Source organism: Anarrhichthys ocellatus, unplaced genomic scaffold (assembly GCF_004355925.1).
Source record: "Anarrhichthys ocellatus isolate YVR2014 unplaced genomic scaffold, GSC_Weel_1.0 scaffold53, whole genome shotgun sequence".
NCBI lineage: Eukaryota > Metazoa > Chordata > Actinopteri > Perciformes > Anarhichadidae > Anarrhichthys > Anarrhichthys ocellatus.
This window is the reverse complement of record NW_022280083.1, coordinates 817,655-843,189: the sequence shown is the minus strand read 5'-3', so window position 1 is coordinate 843,189 and position 25,535 is coordinate 817,655. Positions and strand designations below refer to the sequence as shown.

General features: G+C 40.7%; 1 protein-coding gene across 1 annotated transcript; it reads right to left on the bottom strand.

The window, feature by feature from the left end:
* Window positions 1-1,867: 1,867 nt before the first annotated feature.
* mapk1 (mitogen-activated protein kinase 1) lies at window positions 1,868-25,535 on the bottom strand. Its single transcript, XM_031870536.1, has 9 exons — window positions 25,032-25,535; window positions 11,388-11,570; window positions 10,587-10,776; window positions 10,001-10,117; window positions 9,503-9,617; window positions 8,965-9,096; window positions 8,439-8,548; window positions 7,539-7,667; window positions 1,868-5,676 (listed from the first exon to the last, which is right to left on the bottom strand). Exons 1-8 carry the CDS (start codon window positions 25,142-25,144, stop codon window positions 7,551-7,553), a joined length of 1,077 nt encoding a protein of 358 aa, XP_031726396.1. The 5' UTR covers window positions 25,145-25,535; the 3' UTR covers window positions 1,868-5,676; window positions 7,539-7,550.

Genomic DNA, 25,535 nt, shown 5'->3' with positions numbered 1-25,535 from the left:
AACATGTCGGGACAACTCCAGCGTGATTATCTTCCCCCAAAGGAAGGTTTGCAGCCATTTAACACATAAAACCACAGGAATACACGGATGAAAATATACAGCAACAACCTATGGCGAAACAAGTCCGAGAATAGTTAGAAACTCAAACATTACAACTATAAAAATGTTTTATATACACAGAAAAAAGCAAGAATAAAGTACAACTTACTTGGTTCTGAAATCTTTCTCTCTAGATGAAGTTACTTTGGGTCAGTGAGGCGGTTTCGTTGTCGTTTTATTGACAATATGAGGAACCATTCACCAGGAACAAAGAACAAAATAACAAACGTATCATATAGTTTGTTGTATTATATTTTCAGTTTAGTTGTATACATTTATTTTAAGTTTGGAAACTTTTGACATTGTCCAGACGTGACTTTTATTTATTTATTTGTATTCCCCGGTGGTCAACAGCTGCTAATACTGATAAATAACCACTATTTATGTTTTTACGTTCAGCTTGTACTCGTCTTGTAGCTTTTAAAGCTTCCAAAAAGTTTGAGACAGTCTGCTGGATGTCTTTTGACCCTTATTTCCAAACAAAACAACTGAAAGCACATGACTTCATCTTAAAAACCTCTTAAATCTGATCTTTGGAGGGGTACGTGAAGGCAACAGTAGCCTAGCTACACAGCCGGTTCTACAAATAGCGTCCAATCAGCGACAAGTACAATCATCGTCTGACCAATAGACTGCGAGGGAGGGCGGGGCTACACATCCACAGCCAATCAACTAGAAGCCATACACTGGACAGCGCGTTCGCGTGGCTCAGAGTTGTTTTTGGCTTTGCGCGCCACCGACAGCAGACGCGTGCCAAAAGCCAATACCCCACAGTACGCATGCGTGGCCGCATTGCAAGCACGTGGTTAAGAAGAGCAGGTAAACAACCCCCACCCCCCCCTCCAAGAAAAATAAAAAAATACAATTGGTTGATATTTAATTATCGTGTTTACTGTGTTATTATAATATGTTTATGTCAAGGTTAAAATAACCTTTTCTACAACACACACACACACACACACACACACACACACACACACACACACACACACACACACACACTTTTAAACAGCGTTGAGAAGCAAATAGGTTTACATTTGTATTGTTTGTAGATTATGCGAGTTTATCTACTCCTTAACAAAATAAATAAAAGAGGATGAAGTTCACAATCATGTCAATTTTTATTTATTTTTTTAAATCAAAGGAAATTTATTTGAATTTTGAACCTCTTATAGTTTGTAGGCTACAAAAAGTGAATGCCAGTAATTTATGAATAACGCTGCTGACTGGACAAAGAACAGACTGCAGTAGATGTTTTTATCCAACACAACAGCGCCCCCTAAAGGACACGCGGTGCATTAAAGTGTCCACAACAGTATGAGTGAGATCATTCAAACTGTGGACCATGAGGTGCTTTTCTTTATGGTTGGACATTACTACATGTATTGTTGTTAAATTAGACTTCAGCCTTCAAAGTTAAAATACTTACTGATCATTAATTAACAACTCGCCACCAATTAGTTTATCTGCACCATGATTTCATCAAAAACATCATATACCATAAAAACAATCAGACAACAGAACTGCAGTGCAAAATTAAGTACATTTACTTAAATACTGTACTTAAGTAAAGAGTATTTCCATTTCCTGCTACTTCATACTTCTAGTCCACTAAATCTCAAATTTCTATATACATATATATTTATATAATATATACAGTATATATAGTTAATTATTGTATTGCTTTAAGAAACATTTATTTTGTATTTAGATGCTGACAGCAGTTAGTCGTCTGTTGCCAGTTGAAATCTTACAAAGAGACTTCACAGAGGTGTGAATACAGTGTTTTTAATGAACGTCTATTTAAATGGCAGAGTTGCAAAATCACAAAAAAAGCAAACATTAAAAAACAGGTTTGTCAAAGTGGCAGTCAGTCTTTAATAATAGCAAAGAAATGCTTCGTTCAAGTCAAATCCTTCACACGACAGCAAAATAAAACTGACCGATCAATTCCAACAATGTCTCTGGCAGGTCAAACCTTTCAAATCCAAACAAGGAGCTTCTTTTGTTTACTACACAATTAAAGGTTTATACTGATCAAAACATACAGAGTGAAGTAGTTCCACTGGAGACAACTCAAACAAGATTAGTGTCCGATAGAAACAGAACATTCATTTTACAATAAAAATATCTGCACAAAACATCCCAAAAAAAAAGAAAAAAAGGGCAACGCAAAAAATATAAATGTTTGCTTTTCATCTTTTCAATACAGTCACAAATCACACAGCCGTGGAAACAAATCTCTATAAAATTTACATAACTGAAAGATAAGGCCCCCCCCCCCCCCCCAGACTTGATTGTGATCATTTTTAAGAGCGTTCACTGCGATTACAAACGGATCCCCGACTGAACAAAAGCTGCACATCAAATCTTGGATATCAAGACTATCAAAGAAGGCACAAACAGACAGGTTGCACAAAGAACTCAGCAGAAGCTTTTTTAATACAACGAATCCCAGTAAGGTTTCTAGTGCCCCCCCCCCCCCCCGCCAAAATAAAAGACTATCTACAGGCAAGTCAAGTCCCGGCAGGCACCTCGGATTACAAGTCCCATCCCAACTAGAAGCAAGTGCATTTAATAGTCGTGAGACAGACGGGCGCGAGGACAGACGGGTCTTTACCTCACGGTCAACGTCCGCTCAGGTGAGAATTTGAGAGTGAAAAAAAAAACTACTAATTTTTGCACTGGAGTTTTGGTCATTTTTCAGATGAGTTTAGTCGCGGACGACGGAACCAACAAGCAGGTTTTTTGGGGGTTTGAGCAGAGAAGGAACTGATCAACAATTTTTATTTTCTAAATATAAAACTTGCATATTTTACAAAACTTAATCTTTACATGTGCGTTTTTTTCCTAATGTTTCCTGCTTAAGTTCACACTAATTATGAGGAAAATAGATAAAAGTTTGAGTTATTTCAGTTGACATAAATGTGTTCAGAGTATTTACCTGGAAAAGGACATCGTTTGTTTCTAGTTAAAAACTTAAGAAAAGTGCACTTTTTTTGTACGTGACCTGCTGTACGCTGCCTACAAGACTCCCCAAGTCACGGCTTCTGAGCATTTCTCTCATTGAAAGTGGAACCGAATTAACACCGAGGATGCAAAGACAAGATGATTAATTGAATCCTAAACAATTCCGATAAATGGATAATTGTTTAAGTCAATTATCAAGTTAAAATACTAAACATTTGCCGGTTACAGCTTCTCAAAATATGAGGATTTGGCGCTTTTCTCAGTTTCACATCATCGTTCTGTTGATATCTCATCGGTGGGATACAGAGCGGTCATCTGGGAACTTGGCGATGGGCCTTTTTCACCATTGACTGACTTTTCTTTAAGACCAAAGCATCAGCAGAGCATCGCCTCTCCTACTCTGTTTCAGTCTGACATCATTCAGCCAGAACAAAGAGACTCATTTAAAACGTCTTTGTCTCCGTCCGCTGTGGTTTAACTCGACCACAGCAGCTCCGACATCAAGAGAAACGTTTGTACAACTCAAACTCGCTTTTTTGACATTTATGCAAATGTAAAAGAATGAAAAGTTGAGTTCTAGCTTCACTCATCTTCTGTCAGAAACAGACCACAAACATCGTTGTGGTCGTTTGAAAGAATTTAAAAAAAAAGCAGCTCGATACTCCTGAAATGGTCTTTGTTTTATATTTAAATCTCTAATTTCCTACTTGAAGTGCCAGCAGAGAAAGATTCTTGAAGAATCCATGAAGGTAGATGACTATAATCTATCGGAGATGTTTTAGTGTCGCAGATAATACTTAGTTTCATTCTTTAGGTCACTCACACGTCACTGAAGGAGCTTTTCTGTAGACGCTGAAGTACTGAAACACAACAAAAGGCTAAGTGTTACCATGAAACTGGATATATTCCAGGCCCACTTGTAAACAAACTGAATGACGCTCCCTTAAAGTTTCCACATATATATCGTCTTTTAAGTCTTAATTCTGTTTGCTTAAAATAAAATCTTGAAATCCAACAGTCTGGAATCAGCAGTTAGTGACAAGAACTCAAAATCTGCTCTTGCTTCTGTTGTTTTTTGCACTGCAGTTGTCGGCTGGTGCAATTTAAAAAGGCAAAATGACGAAATGGAGAACCTGATTAGTTACGTTTGGGTATTATTTCAACTGTATCGTGCCTGGATTCCACTTCTCAGGTTGAGGAAACGACTCATTTTGTAGTTTCTGTGTGATTGGTATAAATACAGATATATGGTTATTCTCCTATTTGCAACCACATAAAAAGACGCGTTATCGTGCACGATGGAGTTTGCCCGATAACGAGGAACGACTGTAAATGGAAATTACATAAAAAACGGACAAAGAAAATGCTGAGGCAGAACAAAAGAAACGGGACAAAAAGCACCATGTGGCTGGGAAGTGTAGAAACAGAAAGAGCCTGGGCGCTCTCGCGGCGGATCTGCCCGGCTAGTGTGGCACTTAACATCGTCGTCTTTGTATACGGAGCTTATAACAGTCATGCAAAGGGCACAGTATCATTCTAACAAGGCGAGAGAGAGATAGAGAGAGAAGAAATGAAAAGAAAACAGGAGGCACGACAACGTTTCATCCAGACGATAAACGAGCTCCGAGTGAGAACTGAAGTCTCGTCCTGACGCAGTAAATCTTCTCCCGTGTGACAAACATCACACAGTACAAACAGACGTGTATGAAATAACAGACATTTCCTTTAGGTTTCTCATGGCTAAGGCAGAAATTGATCTTTCAACGTACTTGTGATTCGGTGCATTTATACACATCTTACTGAAGCCGATGAGAAATGACAACGTTTTTGTGTTTAACGAAAAGAAAAGAAGAAAAGATCATAAATTCATCCGATTCACCGTCTATCATCAGTCTCGTCATTAAGATATCTTACGACTCTTTGGGCTATGTATATATTTATATGTATATATTTGCATTTGGGCCTTCTGTGTTAAAATATAGCTCCTCTTCAAAAGAAAATGGCTTTTGTGCCCACAAGTCTGTGGCTGATTATGTGATTTCATTGCATAAATCAGTTGATTTAATTCAGGTTTGTCCTTTTTTGATAAGAGAAAAAAAGGTCTCCCTCTTAACAGCGCGACAAAAGGTTAGAAACTTCAAAAGACTCGAATGACGGGCGATTCATTTAAGTAGTCTACCGTTGTTTGTTTGTGCAATGTAGGCAGAGTAATACGCACGACGGCGAGTCCATCACGGCCGTTCAACTGGACGTCAAAATGTCTCGAATAAGAGCAGCCATAGCCGAACGCCTTTAAGACACACGAAACAGAGTTATTTATCTTGGCTTGAAACACAAAAATCAACCCCCAAACTGTAAGCTGTGATGTAAAAGAGAGGAAGTGAGAGAAGAGAGAAGGGAAAGACAAAGGATTGACTGATTGATTGATTGATTGATTGATTGATTGATTCCTGACGCCATTCCTGAGCAAAGTGGACTTGACGAGTGAGACCCAAGGAATCCAGGTGATGTGGACGACTGGAGAGGGAGAAAACAAACCAAACAGAATCTCACAGCAACAGAGTGGAGGAGAGGAGGAGCGACGCAGGAGCCGGTCCACGGAGTCATCTGGAGGGAGAAGAAACAGCGAGCGTGTGATGAGCCGCCACACCGAAAATAAAGGTCTTTTATCGGGACTTCACTTGAAGCAAATAGTTGCAGTTTGCATTGCTAGTTAAAGCATACAGCATATTAAAATATGCTGTAAATTTCTGTTCAGCGATTCAAATAATTCAAACAACAAATGAAGTAATAACCAAAAAAAACAGTCGGTTCAGTCCGATTATCAGGCGACTGTGGAGGAAAAAAACCTTAAAAGCAAGGTTTGGACAACAAGGTCCTGTGACTTGATGCTGTTACTTAATAGCCGATGTTTTACTATGAAAATCCAATTTAATTTCACTTTTCCATGCTACAAAAATGTTTGTATGCCGTCAATAACAGTTCTTAGAAATAGAGACAGCAAACAACAGGTCAGACTCGGCCCTCTAAACTAAATATTCTAGTGGAGGATGTTGGTGTCGTGTAGATAGAATCGGCCTGAACATCAACATGAGGGTGTTTCTAGTCGCTCTTTAATGAAGCCTTACATGCTGTGTGTTATTTAAAATAAGGAAAGAAGCATTTTATCTCCAGAGACTCTTAAACCACACTGACCTCCACCAAGAGACAGCGCAGCGCAAAGAACACTTATTTAAATTAACAATTAAAAGACTTAGTTACAAAGTTTGATGTATTTTTAAGCATTTACAAATATTATATTTACGCAAGACATTTCCTTAATGAGAAATGTGTTATGTCAGCACATCGGTTACAATGTAACTAAACTGTTAATGATGAAGTTAAATAGACGTTAACAGAAGTTACAGAACTAAGAATTAAGAGGTGAAAATGAGAGCAGCTTTGTGTCACTCTCCCGTTCCCTTCAGCCGACTCGTGTTTATGCATCGAGAGGAAACAATAATTACAGACGCCGACACGAAGCAGATGAGATGCAGCAGTGATGGCTATTATCACAACAAGAGGCCCGTCAGAGAGCAGCTGGTGGTTCGCAAAGACACCACATCTGAGGAGTTACTGTGGGCTTTATAAACCTTCTTAATGGTGTAATCTGCTTCCAATATTCATTTGTAAATGCCTATTTATTACATTAAAAAGGCACCGGTATTGTGCGTTTACATTCAAAATTGGCAAAAGTGACCGTTGACGTGTTTAAAATAAAATCCAGTCACACAACCACTTTGCTTTAATAAAATACAGTCTAATGATCTTCACACACCGGGGCGGTTTTTTTCTGTTCAATTAATTTGCACGTCAATGTATTTTTTCCTCAAACTGTTGATTTTGTTCGCAGAGCAAAAATATTACAATCGATTTTTCTGAGCGTTCGCACCGTGAATAAAGGAATCAAACAACGGCGCTGTGTGGAGCGACTTGAGTTCATATTTATAAGAATTATAAAACTAGAATAACTCGTGGTATTATGTTATTGGGCAATTCTCCATATGATGTTTTTAACATTTAAGTGAGATAAAACGGTTTCTTTTCATCTGCTTTCAGACCAAACTTCCATATTTTATATTTCACTAACAATTAAATAAATACTTGGCGGTGGACCTTAAGAGAAGTGTTTTTTTAAAAGTGAAGAACATCTACATCACAGCGCACAGTGAGCAGTGAGGGGTCTTTGTTGAGCTCTTGGTGGCGAGCGGTTAAATTCAAACACAAATGAATCTGTAGTTTTTAAAGCTTCATCACCGCTCACTGGGAGTTTTAATGACCGACTCATTTATTCAGAAGAGGAAGGGACGAGACATCCTTAAAAAAAGGCTTCAGAGCGGCGAATAGTAAAACTGTTCTGCACACTGTCCCTCTCTGAGTTTATGTTGGTTCTCAGGTTATTATCTGGACCGCAAGCGATGTGGACTCACCTGTGTGAGGCGTTAGGACCTATAAACGGTCTGGAAACGTGAAGTTTCTTCGAAGATGAGCTCCTTCAGTGTCTCTTTGGGGAGGTCGTCCAGCTCCATGTCAAACTTGAACGGAGCTTCGGCAACAGGCTGCACAGAGAGGCAGAGAGGACATGTTGGTGCAAACGTTCAGTGGAGACTTCTGGTGTCCAACGCACAACAGAGACGTTACATCGAGTGCTCCGGGTTTACAATATGATCAGAATCATCGTTATGGAGATATGAATTGAAGATTTTAGGTTTAAGTGAAGAACACGATATTTTCTGCTGCCGAGTGTCTAAACCAGAATAATAATAATAACAACAAACGAGTTTGGTGGCTTCTGTGTTCATCGTTCAGGAGGTTTTTACTGCAGAGGTCTCCTCTCCAACACACACAGACCCGCTGATTCAAACCGGTAAAAACACTGAAATAGAAATCAGCGCTTCTCCGACACAGCTGGCGCTAACGTCTGCTCAGCTCGCTTCTCTGATGACTGAAGATCCAGACGTTTGAGGACTAAAATCCTTCATCCCGTCAAAATAAAACGTCAAAAGACCGAAAGAGTGTATCGTAAATACGTGGCTTAACACTGGAAGAAAGATTTAGGACTTCTGTGACAGGCAGCCAAATGAAACACCTTTAACTTTATTAAAAATAAGGATTTCTTTAGGTTTGAAAATTGTTGGAAACATTTTGGGATAATGATAATACACAACTCAAATGATATAACATAGGTCTAGTCGTTTCACTGCTGAAAAGTTACTTATCATACTTTTAAGGAATAGAGGAACATAACAGATGCAACAAAAACTCCTAACGCGACGGCTCGATAAGCAAAAGATGTCTCCTCATCTAACAGCCCAAGCCCACCGCCTCACCTCATCCGTGGGGTCGTAGTACTGCTCCAGGTACGGGTGCGCCAGGGCCTCCTCCACCTCGATCCTCTTGTGAGGGTTAAAGGTCAACATCTTGTCCAACAGGTCCAGAGCTGCAGCACGAGGAACAGAACGTTTAACAGGATTCTGAAGCAACAATGCTTCCCACTGTGATGGTGCCCACTAGAGGGCACCATCACACCCTCCATGCTGTTTTTGATTTTACATGATTTATGAGGAAATTCAAATTGAAATTCGGGGACTAATTTGTTCAGCTGCTGCCTGTTTAAAACCTCAGTATAATGTAGTTGTGTACCCTGAAATCACAGTGGAACTGGAGAGGTTAAATCGCCACTTGTTTTGCCTGAGTGGTGGGTAAATGTTTTGTCCCAATGCGCCCCATAAAATCATATTCAGTCCAGGAATGTTCTCAGGAAACAGTTTAGCAGCGGTAACTCTCCCTCAGTCTGCAGCACAACCTCTCAAAGAATCTATGAGAAAACAAACACGAGTCTATTCTGGCTCTGACCTTTGGGATCAGCGTTGGGGAAGAGGCGGTTCCACGGCACTTTGCAGCGCAAAGGCAGCGACAAAAGGTAGTTCCTGGCCTTAATGTTGATGATGCAGTTGAGATCCTCCTGAGTGGGAGAACCCAGGATCCCTGAAGCACAACGGTCAGAGAGAAGAGTTACTTTCTGATTCGGTTCTTTTATGAAACACGGCGTCTACTAATTCTTTGGTAAGGAACAGTCTGAAGGGACAACACAAGGACAGATGGGAGAAGCAACATCTGGTCTAGCACCAAAAGAACTTTATAAATGAATATTAACAGCTACAGTATCTATGGACTGACACCAGGAAGCTACTGACAGTGTGAAAACTCTAAAGGTGTCAAATCTTTTATGTGGATTAAAGTGTTAATTCCATTTTAAAATGATCTGATTTTTAGTATATTTCGATGACTCCCTGACAGAGTTCAACGGACCCCACTCTGAGAATCATTGGTTTAAACAACAATACTACAGCACCACACCAATCCTATTAACAATAATGAAGAGAATTTTTACCCAAAATGTGGTTGAGCTGATCCAAGTAGTGCTTCCCGGGAAAGATTGGCCTGTTGGACAACATCTCAGCCAGGATGCAGCCCACTGACCAGATGTCTATGGACTTAGTATAACCCTGAGAGGGAGCGGCACGACACGGTCACGACTACAGTATATTCAAAGTCAATATAATACTCGGTTAACACGGCATGAACGCAGACAGTATCAAGTTAAGTCATGTTGGGCCCATAAGAATAAATAACTAATTACTAGAGCGTCATTCTTCTACCGAGGAATCAGAAAGCTACATTTAAGATTTAAAGAAAGAAACACATACAGTCAAAATGCTTTCCCCAAAATATTTAACTTAACTGGTTAAAACGACTGAGGTTTTAACCAAAAGCAGAGATCCTATTTCCATGTTTCTTTTAGCAAAAACAAACAAACTAAATAAACCCAAAACACATGCGCTCATCCTGTTGACACGTCAGCATCCGTACAGCAGGTGAGGTCACTCACCTTGGAGTTCAGCATGATCTCGGGTGCTCGGTACCAGCGAGTGGCTACGTACTCCGTTAGGAACCCAGTGTGATCGTGGTCCGGATCAGCCACACGGGCCAAGCCAAAGTCACAGATCTGCAGGAAGACGAGAGAGAGGAGACTATGAATGACCGCAGGATTGGAGGACACAAGGTCTAAATAAGCTGGGTGTCATTTCACTGGCAACTTAAAACCCTCCACAGGTTATAGAACATGTTCAGAGCTGTTTTGTACTTGTTTCAACTGAAACTGAACCAAAAAAAAACCAGATAAATTCAGGCTTGAAAGGCCTTTCAACACTGACAAAAACTACATTTGGGAGGATAAGTCTGAACGCTGTAATGTTTCATCTTAAAATCATGTACCTGTATTAAATAAGAAACACGTTATGGATCATCAGTGACTGAAAATCAGCCCAGTAATTCCTCTTTAAAAACAATAATAAACTGTATTTGTACGGCACCTTTTATACAATAACTGCAGCTCAGAGTGCTTCACAGTAAATGATTCGCATGCAGCTGCTGCTCCACATGAATAAAGACACACGGCCCGTTTGAGGCTCTACCTTGAGATCACAGGTGGTGTTGAGCAGAAGGTTGGAGGGCTTCAGGTCGCGGTGCAGCACGTTGGCAGAGTGGATGTACTTGAGCCCTCGTAGGATCTGGTACAGGAAGTAGCAGATGTGGTCGTTGCTCAGGTGTTGAGTCTTCAGGAGCTTGTACAGGTCCGTCTCCATGAGATCCTGGACGATGTATCTGCACGGCGCCACGCTAAGGAACCTTACTTTCATGTCGTGGAGAACACCTGGCTTGTAGAAGCAACTTTAAAAACGTCCTGTTCATACGAGCCATGTTTATTTCCATCTGGACCACATTGTTATGTCCTTCAAAATAAGATCTCCAGGGTTCCATCGCTGTGTGATCGCAGCCTATTTTGAATAATACGAATAGGAAGCAGAGAGGCCTCGGCCACAGACATTTCTTTTAGGTAAAGCAGAGTGCAGAAGTACACACGCTGCGTTATGAAAGCGACTGTAACTACACACTCCACCAGTGTGCTGCTGTTGCTGCTGGGCTACAGTGAAGAGCGTCTCTGCCAAACATATGGTGACAGGTGGCCATTATGTAATGAAATACAACTGAAAACATTTGCAACCACGAATGCTGGCGTGTAAGAGGAGCTTCACTGGCAACACAAAGAAGTCATTTTAAATGTTTGAAATAGATTTGCATAAAAGCACAAACATCTGAGGAAATACAAATACTTTAACATCCTGTTAACTACTACCAACATCCTTAAGGATAAACCCGAAGCCCATAAATGAACCTGCAGAAACAGAGTAGGTTAGACGTTTGTGAGAGGATACACGTCCTTCATCAGGTCAATGGTCGGCGTGCGGATGATGTCGTTGATGCTGATGATGTTCTCATGTTTGAAGCGCAGCAGGATCTTGATCTCCCTCAGGGTGCGCTGGCAGTACGTCTGGTGCTCGAAAGGGCTGATCTTCTTGATGGCCACGCGGATCTTGTTGTCCCGGTCAGAGGCAGAGCTGGGAAAAAAACAAAAGCCAAGTATTAGACACCGATGTTGAGGGAGGAAAACACTTAAAAACAGCTTCAGTACAGAACAACCAGAACACTGTTTGACCCGTTTACTCTCATGTCTCCACTTTTCAACCTGAAATGTTGATACTTTAGTTTTAACTTCCTGTTTTGTATATTTTGTACAGACTTGTCAAACAAAATACTTGATGCTCACGTAACATTAGACACACCGAGTGTCAGGAAACCACAGTTTTCTCATTCTTCCTGCTGAAGCCGAATGTCGTCTGTTAAAAACTACGTTTTGGGTTCTTTACCCTGTTGGTAGTTCATCCCGCCACACAGCAGCTTTTAGTCATGTTTCTGTTGTAACAAGGAGGCTCCTTCACGCAACACAAGTCAATGGACGGAGACAAATTGTTTCCCCATCTGGTGTGGGCGGGACTTAAATGCCCTCTGTCTCTATGTAGTGACAACACGAGTCCACACATCAAAAATAAAGGAAGGAACAGCAAACGTTTCTAAGCTTTGACGTGTTCTGCTTCATACAGCAGATAGCACATGTGGTGGTTTCTTCTTTCATCATTACCCTTTGAAATGATCTACTGACATTAAAGTAGAGAAGGATAAAATCCTATCTCGCTGTGCAGACTAAGTCTTATTGAACGGCAGCAGTCAGGCGCCACAGTCGGTGACAAATGCTGCTTCCTTCCTGTGGTTTGCAAGTGGAAATCTTTTAATGTGAAGTGGTGACAGCAGGAAGTGTTGGGGCTTGCATTAGCAGCATCTCAACACGGCAAATGAACTTTGTTACTGCGCAGAGCAGAAAACAATGAGGCCGCTGTAGTGTCGGTCAGATGAAAGTGAGAAGAGGAATGTAGGAGTGGAGCAAAACTCCCAAACACAGACAACGTCACTCTGAACAGGCTTTAGCAGCGATACCTGAACACACAGCACCATGACGCACAGCTCAGTTTAGAGACAGTCTCCGTTCGGTGCAGCTACCAAACAGGTCTGTAATACTGCAGCTGAGAGGAGGCAGAGACAACGCTGATGGAGGAGCTCAAGATAAGCTCACCTCGCTCTGGTTTCCTCGCACCTTTATACTCTACTTTAAAACAGAGATGAGTTTGAAAGTTTTATGCACATAAACCACTCAGGGAGGAAAAAGTAAACTAAAGAGATCTTAGTACACGGAGACAAAAAACACCGATTAGTCAACTAATCGACTAAAAGGGAAAAGCCCGCGTAAATATAGCAAGTATCTAAGATTTTGAGACACGTCTTAGACGATCATCACATAGTTTCAACTCTTTTGAAACAATTCAAGGCCTGGCAAACTTATTTTCAGATTCCAGGAACATGTTGCATGTAAACAAGTGAGACAATTTTACATGTACGCTCAAACAAAGAGACAGAAGAGTATATAATAACACTCAATTAATTGCAGATCTTTCTTACAAATATGTAGTGCTTGATAAAGCCTATGATGTGAAAAAAAATCATCTTGTTGAGTAGGTGTGAATGTTAGCCGGCAGTTTAGCTCCATTTTGTAATATTGGCATCTTAAAATCTAATGAAAAGCACAACATATACAGGAAACGATGGGATGCCTGAGATCTCACACTAAAGCCAGATCCAGAGAAGGGCAGTCAGGTCATGCACACAGATCAGGAGGCGTTTGCCTTTCACAGCACAACGGAGGTGATCGACTGTCAGTTCAATCTTTCTTTTCAAAGATGACAGCGCTGTTAAATACACTGTGAAAAGAGCAAAAGTACATTTTGCTCATTATGCAAACAAGAGCAACAGAGGATTACTGCCCTAGAACACAGTGGAAACTCCTGCCTATGATCAGATGTAAACAGGAAAGAAATCCCAGCATGCCATTTGGCATGAATAGATAAATAGAATAGATTTTCTGAGGATCATGTTCACCATTTACTGAGCTGCAGCAACAAGTATCAACATGTCAAATGAACCCCACGGTCCTTTAAGAGCGTTATATTTTGTATTACTCAGATTGCTTTTAATTGTTTTTGGTTGTGCCTCAACAGCTGTTGCAGGTTTAGGTGTGAGTTAGGAGCTTGATAGCTATGATAAAGTTATTATAGAGCAAAACCCCGTCGTCCAAATGATTGGTTTCCAAGCAATAAAAACGAACAAAGAGAGTTACTTTTACTGCTTGTGTGAGTGCGTCTACATCCAGCAGACTGATTGTGAAAGCTTAGGCCTGTCTGTGGTGAGACGCCTCCTCCACACCACGCCAGGTACAGACATGTCCGCCGCTGGATCACTGGCTCCATGGCTGTCTCAACTTCCCCACGCTCACTCAGTCGGAGATGTTTTGAATTCCCAAACTGGGGTCTAAAGCTGCGTCTTGCATGCCGACTTAAACGGTCAATCTCATTATCATTTATATTTAAAAAAAAAAAAAAAAAAAAAAAAAAAAAAAAAGATGTCCGTGTGTTGCCTTCAAGAGCTCGAACACTTTCAATTCCTTTCCAGTTATTTCTAGGGTGACATGAAAGTATTGGGTTCTTAATGTAATGACAGGAATTCAGTCCCAAAGAACGACAGTTCATACTGTAGTCTGGTGTTGGTTATGAAAACTGGCCAGACGTCCTCGGTGCACAGGAACTGACACACCAAAAACCACGTCCAAGCTCACCGCCTACTGCCAAGGAATGCAAGTGAACTGCTCCCGGCTTCCACGACTGTCTGGATTTCTCAGTCATTCTGCTGTCAAAACTGTTACCAAGTTGCTGCCATTTGGAGCAATCACGAAACCCCAAGTTGCCCAACAAAGCTGTACCTTCAGGATAACAAAACCTGAGCTGCATCATTTACACCTACAGCCAAGGGGGATTTTATTCCTGCAAACTACAAACAGCGGACTGAAAAACACCCACGCAGAAGGACAAAATAAGAAGAAGAGTTGCTATAGTGATGGGGGTGTAGGAACTGAAATGTAAACACAAGTGTGCCAATCTTCTGCATTCTGCGAGGGAAATATGAGTGACCTTCCTCTCCACTTATGTGAGAGGAGTGTGTGTGTGTGTGTGTGTGTGTGGGAGGAAATAGCTCTCCATGTTCACTGTTCTACACCAATAGATAACCTCGTCGTGAACAGAGGAGCTACAAGACTTATTCATCGAAACCATAACATGATCCGGGGCAGTCAGTTTTAAAAACAAGATGTGTCTGTGCCAAACTGTCAATAACAATATTTTCACGCGTGATGTAAAGATCACAAGCAGAATGTCTTCACAATATGTATGAAAAACATACATTTAGTTCTGCAACAAACTGAAGATAAAATGCCTGGTTTGGCTTGTAGATACAGGATTGTGCACCAGTTGTAAGAAGGTTTGTATTTCATGGCATTATATAATTTCATATCTAGTGCTTAGACAGACAAATGTGATATTTGATTAATTCATCAAGCAATAATGCTAGAAAGGATCTGGTTCCAGTCTCTCCCATGTGAGGATTGGCTGCTTTTCACCTCGAGTTCAATGTTTTAGGAGTTGGACTGTTGGTCAGACAAACAAAGACTCACGTCGCTCCTCGAACCTGCAGAGATGTTGACGGGTCATTTCTGCTTTTTCAGAACAAATGATTAGTTGAGACACAAATCGCCACATTAATTGATGATATACGTTTGTTGTGGTCCTGGTGTAATCATTCATCAAGCAAACATTACACATATTCTCTGGTTCCAGCTAGACACTTGATGATGTCTTGGGCTTAAGTCTGTTTTTTTTTCAGAGCAAATAGTTAATTTAGAAAATAACCACTAGATTAACTGATATTAAAAACAGTTGGAGCACTCATTTATTTATAAAGCACAAATGACAAAACATAAATCAAATCGGATTCTTAAATGTGAGGATTTGGTGCATTTTTCTGTGTTGCATCACAATTAATAAAAGATATTTGTGTTTTAATCCTATAAAGTGCTGCAGGAATGAGTCCTAAAACCTGAAAGTGAGTCCACATTGTTGTACTTCCTGTTAATTGTTAGCTGGAGCCCTTTTCAAAAGCCACTTAACTAATAAAACATATTAAATGCACTGAATGTGTTGCATGTTGCTGTGTGGAGTGCAGAGAGAAGTGAGGACACTCGTAGTCCACACTACATTTCACCACGCGGTTACTGAGGCAAGCCCATCAGTTCCTTGTCTGTTTGTCCAGGATGGTAACAGAAGGAAGTCTTTGAGGAAGTACAAAGTACACCGAGGTGAGTGTGTCGTATTAACGCGCTGGCCTCCGTGTACTGTGAGAGTCTCGACCTGCTGAGCCTCATCGCTGACGGGTGGACTTTCATTTCTGAGAATGATTCACTCAGAGAGACTCAGGAGGTGTGAACTCTTTTACTGGTTTAGATTTTTACTGATTACTAGTTTTGATGTCTGATGAAGATATGTTTATTATATCTTATCTCCTTGTGTTTTGTAGCTCGATCCAATAAGAGGCGGGGTTTATTTTCTGATTATCAATTCATTTTTAAAGCCATTTTTCAGCAGCGATTGCCCAAAATTCACTGGTTCCAGCTAATGTGAATAGCTTAGCCTTCTATATCAGAAAATCTATTTCCTTCGGGTCTTAGACGATCAATCAGTACGTCAACTTGAGCTTTGGCAAATTGTGATGCACATTTCCTACTATATTCTGACATATTAACACACAAACAATGAATGGATGAAGCAAGAAAACAACCGGTAGATCAATCGGTAGTTAAAATAATCATTACTGGCTGGATGTAAATGTTCAGGAAAGGTTGATACTGTTGGATTAATGTAGCTATAAGAACATCTTTGTTAATATATAGAGGATTGTGATCAAATGCATCAGATTTTCTTGTATTTTTTTCTTATCTTAACAAAAGAAGCCGTGGTGACGATGAGAGCTGCAGACTCTCGTATGCAACAGAGAATCTGCTCTGAGCTTCCTTTCCTGTTTCCTCTGCTTCTATATGGTTTTCTGAGCATGCTCAGTGCGCAAGAAGGAGCACAGAGAGGAGGGGTGTGTGTGTGTGGGGGGGGGTCTCTGTTTCCAAGGAGACGGTAATACAAGGCTTTACACTGCAGCCGCTGTGTTATGCAATAGGGCTGTTACCATGACTATGTTCAAGGGGTTGGGGGCTCACAATGCTTTAAGGGTGACGCGCACCGATAAAGTGCAGATATGAGCGTCCTTGTGCAAACTTAGACAGACGGAGTCCGACGATTTGCAAAAAGGCTTTGAAGGCAGCGTGAAGCGGGGGGGGGGGGTCGGAGGGCCGAGCTTCAAACGACACTCACAGGCTGACATCAACATCGGTACTGTGGGATTAGAGGCTCTGACTCGTTCTATTTACAGAACATCTACTAATCTAGGGAGGCACCTCGGTTCAGAGGGTTATCAACCACAACAGTGATCATTGGGGCCGGGTCCAATAGCTCCAAGCCTCATTAATGACGCAGACATTCACATTCTAACATTCAAATGCTGTGCGGCAGCTCCTCTTTTCTCTTTGCACTCGGCCACTGCAGAGTTATGAGCAACGCTGCAACAATTTCACACAATCATTAAAAGTTTAATATGTAGTCAGTCACGTTGTCCGTTGCTGTTTGTAAAACCAGTGTTTAAAATCCGCCCCAACGAGCAAGATAGAGAGGGAACAATGAAGAGAGGGAACGATGAAGAGAGGGAACGAAGCGAGGAAGAGAAGAGAGGGAATGAACAAATTACAAGTCGCCTATATTTCCCAACAAATGATCTTAAATTATTCACGTTTCTACCAAACTTATCCCAGATCTCTTGAATCTATTCTGTAAACTGATGTATTGTTTTTCATTTCTTATTCCGGATTTGATTTGTGGATCTGTATTCATATTTCATAATCCATGTTAGATGTTTCTGCAGAGATCAATCGATTTAAGTGTAATCCTTTTCTCAGAACTGATGCCATCATAGCAGTAGTAAAGCTTCAGGCTTCACTCGCCTACCAGAGTTCACACATTAGGCCTTCTTAGCTGCGTAGAACAAAATATACAATCCTTTAAACATCAGGGTCTTTAGTTCAGTAAAATCACATAGAAATATATTCTGTTCTGCAAATTTGCTCACTTAAGACTTTATCCGTGAACTATTAGAGATTTTGGCTGCATCTTCTGCTTATCAAAACCCACTTCCTGTTTACTAACCAAAACAACCTGTTTCCAGCAAGGTGACTGTGAGGCGTTTTGTTTACGAGAACATGTCACTGAAGCTTGCACCTCCGTGTGATAAAAATGAGCTCAAAATGATAAAACCTGGTATGTTTCCCTCCTTCTGCAGAATGCATGCTTTGATACACTCCAGCATCGTCCCAGCAAGTAAAATATACAGATGTTGCCTTTATGAGGGAAACTCACACATGAAGAGCCACTGGTAAAGCACCATGGGGTCCATTTTGTGTTTTCCCTTTCTGTTTCAACAAGAAAAATACACGACTACACAAATCCTGAACATTACTTGTAACTGAAGTTTTAAGTACATATCTCATTGTGGCAATGCAAAAATGTTCAACAAGTGCTTCTAATCGTTCTCAGACTCTGAGGAAACTTTGAGGAAGTGACTTTCAGGAAGCCACTTTTCCCTCCTCGCACCGTGCACACAGTACACGCTGAGCAGTGACATCTATTTAAAATAGATCCTCAGTGTGGTTTGCAGTACTTCGTCACAGACTTCACGTTAAAGGGATAGTTTGGATTATTTGAAGTATGGCAGACTAGGTTTTCTCGATGAAAATACGTAACTGCTCCTGTGTCGGTACTCATGTCTGTCTGTAATACACCGACTACGGATAAGACCATCATACCACCTCACTTCAAAACATCTGAACAATCCCTTTGAGGTGTCCTGCAATATTTCACAGCAGAGAATGGGCCTAAAACCAATCACCTCCTCTGCTGACAACATAAATAAACATTAATCGTAGAGAGGAAGAGCTTGGTGCCTTGCCATATATTTCCCTGAAGAGTTTCGAGTGATGTTTTAACATTTTCTTTGTCTTGTGAACACAAGTGCATTACATAACATTACATCGCTGCCAATGGTTTCACACTATTCCACTGATCTACACATTGTGTCCAACGCGTCAACAAATGCAGCAATGTGCTGGGAGGAAGAAATCTTTAATCAAATATTTATGAGGAAGGAAATATATTTCATTAGTTGTACACCTTGAGCACTGAACGTCAACAGACACTTTGTTGGTTTACAAGAAACCCCACAGGGCACCTTTATAATGTAGACCGTAATAAACAAACAGGCATCATGACACAAGAGGCATCAGTGTTAAGCCTTGAATAAACTATTGTCAGGAGGAAACCTGTCATGACAGTCATGCTACAAATACTAATACATGACAAGAACAATACTAAACGACAGTGTTTGGAGCTAGCTAGGTCATCAAATGTACTTTTTGAAGTAGTTAAAAAGAAAATTGTAGTAGACGAACCATTAATAAGACAATCCTAAATTGACAGATCAATCAATAACAAAAATAATTGTTAGTTTGTAGCTTTAATAGCATAAAAGCTCCACATAAGAGTCCTACGACTATTCATCTAGCCAAATGCAAAACTATTTGTTTTACATGCAAATATGAGTCTCATCTGTGCGTTAACGTTGCACAACTATCGAGAAAGTACATTTAACAATCTTGCTTTGTGCACGACTTCAAGAGATGCGTTCACCGCTGCCCGACCACTTTAACCGGTCACACTGAGGAGTCGACGTCACAACACGGTCACACTTCATACTGTAGCCGTGGAAGTCATTTGAATAAATACAAGTCATTCATTTGAATTAATGCAGTCGATTTCCTGAGAAATGTGTGTGCAGTAATAAAATGCATGATGATAAACACCGACACATCAGCTTCAATGCAACAAGCCACACGTGTGCGTGAACGTTTGTTTTACGTGCTTGTTGAACCAGAAGTCTCTGTGCTCGTCTTGGCCTCAAAAGCACCCCCGAAATTACACAAATTACATCTCCACAACAGGATCTCAAGAGTGTCAAGGCTATTCATCACCCCCCCCCCAATCGCTCCCATTGGCTGTGGAGCGGTGGTGCTGATGTCAGGGGCAGATGGGGTTGCCATGGAGACAGGCGCCACGGTGGCATTCGGGAGGACGGCTCACGGCAGAACGAAGCGGGAGCTTCAGCCGACGGGGAGGAATCCAGACGGGTCAAGGAGACCGGAAGGAGCCGCCGCGAGGAGGAAAAAACAGACGTGTTGTTTTAAACACGGTGAAATGTGTCGACGGTATATGAAACGTGGTGGAAGCTTTGGTGCAAGAGAGGTTCGCTGTATTCCACGACAACTAGTTGCATCTTAAAACTATCAAACACACCCAAATAAAACGTCCTGCTGTGCTTCGTCTGGACTCTACGTGCACTCATTACCAGTCTACAGGTACATTTAATGCACAGACTAATGGAACAGCTTCATCTCAATAATCATTTTTTTCACTTAAGTAAAAACTAAAAATCAGGACTGAAAGGTTTATGCCAAATCTTCACCGGATTTCTCAGTTTCTCATTTTAAATTAAACATTTTTTGGGGCAAAGTGAGTTATCTGAAAATGCCAGGTTGAGCTCTAGAAAACTGGGACGGGCCTTTTACAATTTGTTTTTAGACTACATGACTAATTGTAAATATAATCCACTGATAAAGAGAATTTAAGTAATTGTTAGTTGCAGCCCTTTACAAAATAGAAAGATGATTTAGTAGCACTTATTATTTAGCTCCAGGGTGTCAGCTTGGTTTGATTCAGCTTCTGACAGTCTTTACCACTTCACCGTTACCTCACTCGCCTGGTTAAACTAAAAACTAAAATAAACTTCTTATGCAATATGGTTTCAAATCAAAAGAAAGCTCAATGCCGGTTATGACGACATGTTCACGTACCGTCAGATTGACTGAACTACAAAACACTGCTCACATCAGGTGTACTCTTTATATTCCTTATTAAGTTTCTTCTTTGCCGTGAACACGACCGACCAGCACCACTTAGATATGAAACTTTCCTTAAATCCACAGGAGCCCGTTCAGCAGCGTTCCCCCATGATCCAACTGTTCACGTGGGCGTGATTAAAAAAAAGCCAGAGTATGCTTAAGCTCTGGAACATCATCACAGAGGGCGATACAGTATCTCTGGATTGCGTAAGACCCGTCGGTTGTGCACGGACCGAGGCTTGTGATAAGAGGCTCCGTGCACAGGCCTCAGCCGCACAGTTAACAGGAGCCTTTTGAAAACAAAAATAGGCCGACTCCGAAAAATGACACAGACATGGCTCACCGTCAAACCGCCCTCTTATCATCACAGTCGAACACAGCCAGGTTTCATAACACAGCACACCCGGACACGAATATCTACCGATTACCTGACCTCTCTTTGTACAACTTGTACCGACTAAAGACTCGCAGACTGATTATAATCCTCTATCCTGCCTTGTTCTATTAAGAGTTGCACAATTATTAAAAGAAATCAGTACAACACATTACTACTACAACTCTGATTCAATTGTATCGGGTATCTGAAGCTAGGAACGCTGACAAAATATTTGTTTTATCTTGGTTAAAATGCTCAAATACCACTTTCTAGTACATTAGTCGACAGCTGATTTGCTTGTAGTACGGACACTTCAGAAACACAGATAAAAAGAAACACTATGAATTTAGACCAACTGTTGGTGACAAAACAGATTATTGTAAGAGGCTGCAAATAGGAAAGTTGAAGGTGTGACACCTTGTTATCAGACATGAGACAGCAGTGAAGGGTTGTCCATCCCAGGTCTCTACTGTACGTGGTAAAAATGTCCATAAAAAAAAAAAAAACATAAAAATCTTTCCAGTAATGAAGCACATGAGCAGCTAGAAATCCTCGGCCACCAGGTTTTTATCTTTGACGCAACATTATACTCGATGTCCGAACATTATCATCATTTTAATATTAACTGAAATCCACCAATCAGCTGGTTTGATGCTCTGGGCTGCAAGTCATGTTGATATTTGGGAGGTGTGTGTGTGTGTGTGTGCGCTCCTAATCGAGCATCTGCGACAGACATTAACAATAATTTAAGTAATGACATCATCTCTCTGTGTAGCTCTGTAGAGACATTAAAGCTCATTTCTGCAAAAGCATTATTGCAGCCTTTCAATCTGATTTACCAAATCTCTAAACTACGCATTTTTTTTTTTACACATTACTTTTAAGCAATAAAAAAATGCCTTTCTATGCATTTGTGATCCTTTCTAATTTTGTAGAAGAAGGTGCGAAATGTGCTCATGCATGAAATGTATGTAAAATATAATAAAATCCAACTTTTGCGAATCATAATACTCATTAAATGCGTCCCAGCGGAAGCCGTTTACGAGATAACACCAGTATATCAAAAAGCCAGATAAAAGAGCAAGTTCCTGATTTAAAAATACTTTGAATGTTAAAAGTACACGCTGCACCGCCTTCTTTGGCTGCTGCACATTAAAGCAACATGACCAACTGACTCAAAGCTACAGGTCTCAAAGAGGAACGCAGCAAGACCGCAGGAGCAAGGAGGCCGAGGCTGACAGATCATCCACTCCAACGCCAGGAATAACCCAAAGTAATTAACTGGGCTCTCACGTTCACTCGAGTGAAGAATACTGGAGGGTTTATGTAGGTTCTACCGCTGGTAGAAAAGTTGCTGACACAGTCATTTCACGGCTACAAGGTTGTTGAATTCATTATGGAGACGGGGGACATTGCTCTTAAAAAAAAGAATCTAAATTTCTCTTTGAGAGACTCGGATTAAATCAAACACAATGCGGCCTCAATTATAATAATCAAATAGTGTATGTTGGTGCATATTTGGTCTCACGGGACCCTCTTACATGTGAGAAAGGCTTGTAAAGGAAACAAAAACGTTGCACTTAATGGACACAATGTTGTTGTAACGTGTCATTTTGCCGTCTTTGAGATTTTGGCATCATTGGGAATCAAAACAAATCCAGTCTTTGCAGCCCTAGTCAAGCATGACGGACCTGTCTGTGCCCGTTGCTCTAATTCAATATACAACAATATTATGAGATGTCCATCATATGAGCGTCTCTATTAAACTCATAAATCATTGTATTTGTTTGGGTTGTGTCCTGTATTTGGTTGAAATTCCCACTCATAATATACAGTATCACTGGTTCCTTGGAAGATAAGCAAGACATTTCATTTAAAAACACACATATTAGCTCAAGCAGTTTTTTGTGCGAGCTGAAAGGTGCAGTCCAAACCACAACAAATGCATTCAAACTGAGCGGTGAAGTCCAATTACATCAAATCATCAACGATCATGTGTCAAACTAACCATCATTCAATCGAGCAGATGAGAAGATCAACGGACAAAAAGATGTCTGATCTTAAAGCAAACTGTCAAACAACAGAGCAAAAAAACAACTGTGGGAATTCTTCATCTTATACTTTTCACGTTACTGGAATTACTTGCAACAACCAGAAGATAAGCTCCGCTTACAGAAAGTGAAACCTGATTAAAAGAAAAGCTCACAGTTGCTGCCCACACAATGGGACTGATAAATGGTCTCTCAGAGGTGAAGTCCAGACACAGCACAGCTACCAGAACCCGTACTTGATTCCAAGTAAGATTTGGATTCTAGTAAATGTGACCAAACTTCCCCTCAATAATCAAAACACCGGTGAACAAGTCAACCTGGAGAAAAACGAATGCCATCAGTTCCACTATACTTGTTGTGTTGAGTTATTGTTTGTGTTTCCATGACTTATTCCCTAAAATCTTGTTTTTCGTCTTTTTATTTGAGGGAACTGCACATAAATCAACGTAAATGTAGACATTTACATAAACAGCTCTTTTGCACCCTAAAGTCCCAACACAAAAATCTTCTCACCGCCATTTGTGAAAGATATATGCAATCAAAAGATGTATCCATATCTAGTTAGTATTAATGAAACTGGATTAGTTAAGTACATATAGAGAAAGTCAGCTGTCACTATTGATTAATCGGCAGATACTTTTGATTGGTGTAGCGGTGTGAATTGCAAATAATGACGCCCATCACAAGTAACCAGAGAGCCAAGTGACGTCTTCAAATCATTCATTTTCTTAAATTTGAATTGCAGTAACATCCGAGTTCGTGCAGTTTTCAACGCTTATTGTAAAGTGTTATTGTCTCTTTTAAAGCTGAAGAAACATCAAACTCGTCTCCTTCCAACACTAGGGCTGTAATGGTGAACTGGTCCGCTTTTTTGTCCCATTTTGCAGACAGAAAGATGCTGAACAACCTGCTGTGCCTCGACACTGCAGACAGGCTGTGTGTCAACTCTCAGAAAAACAAGCTCAGAGGAGAAAGAAAAAGAACTACGCTGCTGCTGCTGTTTGACACAAGGACATTATATTATGTAACACAGCACAGTGTGCACATCTGAGGTAGACTACATTACCAAAGGTTAAAGGAACCGCAAGAGTTTGGTGTTTTTTGAGAGAGGAGAGTAGGATTGAGCTTAATACAAACTGAGATGCTGTTGAAATGGAATAAAGGGTTAATTATCACAGTTATGATAATCATGCAGTAGAATGGGGTAAAATGTCCTCTGATTTCATTTAGTATATGAAACACTACAGTCTGAGTGGGTCTCGCCTATAAATTCCTTCACATTGTGTAACAAGCCATCTGCTACTGAAACAAATGTACAGGGAAACAACCCTCGAGCTTCTCTTGCAAGTAGATTATCAGGCAAATATCACCAAATAAGTCGAAACATATATTAAAAAAGGCATGTTTAGGGGATAGAAACCAGCAGAAAGTCAATTAAAATCTACATTAAATGTAAATACTGTATAGCTACCATGTGTGGACATTTTATGATGAAGCAGTGAAGATTTAGTAGTGTTAGATTAGTATGAATCCTGCTGAAAAGCTATATATTCTACGGTGAAGTATTATTAAAAAGGCTCGATTGGGAGAGAAAAACCACCACAAAAGCGAAATTAAAATCACTGTAAATTCCACGTGGATGTTTGCACAAAGCCTGTTCAGTGCCTGTTGTAGAGATATTATTGACAAAAACACCAGATGTGTTCATTTATATACGCTGAGGATGCAACACAAACCTGAAGTAAAAGCGCCGCAAATGGCATGTTTATGAAGAAACAGTAACGTTACACTATTACGCTTGAAGCGTTACCTAAATACAATTTAAATTGACTTTAAGTCGGTCACTTTTTTTTTTTTTTTTTAATACAGCCCACCAAAAGTCAGCAGTGATTTAATGCATTTTCCTCGCGAACGGACGCTATCTTGATTAAACTAACATCGGTTTCACACAGCTGTTTGCAACAGGGCTAAAAGGAGAAGATGCGAACTCTATGCATTAAAGAAATAAAGCTAGGCTGGTAGACGGGGTGTTCGGGGACACACTCACCACACCATCCCGTAGGCTCCCTCTCCGATGTAGGAGAGGTTGCTGTACCGAGGCCCGACGTCGAAGGCCTGTCCGCGGACCAGCTCCGTTCCAGACACCGCAGCTGTCGCCATTTTTCTCTTACACGGCTATCAAATAAAAATAAAAAATAAAAAACAACAGCTAAGATTGGAAAACTAATATGCAAAAAAAAAAAAGAAGAAGAAAAAAAGTGTTTTTTTGTATATATCCGTCGTCGCTGTGAGTGCAACAGTTGTCGGTGTGAGCAGAGGCCTTCTTCTTCTTTCCGTTTACGTGCCTTCAGACCGACCACACCACCACCGCTGCTGAGCTGTCGCAGGCAGGAGCGAGGAGCGAGGAGCGGAGAGAGGTTTGATGCTGCAGGAAATAACGGAGGTGGTCACGTGATCCGGTGTTGCCTTCAGGTACTGCTTTCCACCCAGTAGCACACAAGCACAAACAGTGAGGTAGAATACATTTGTGGAGGAAGTATTCAAATCCTGT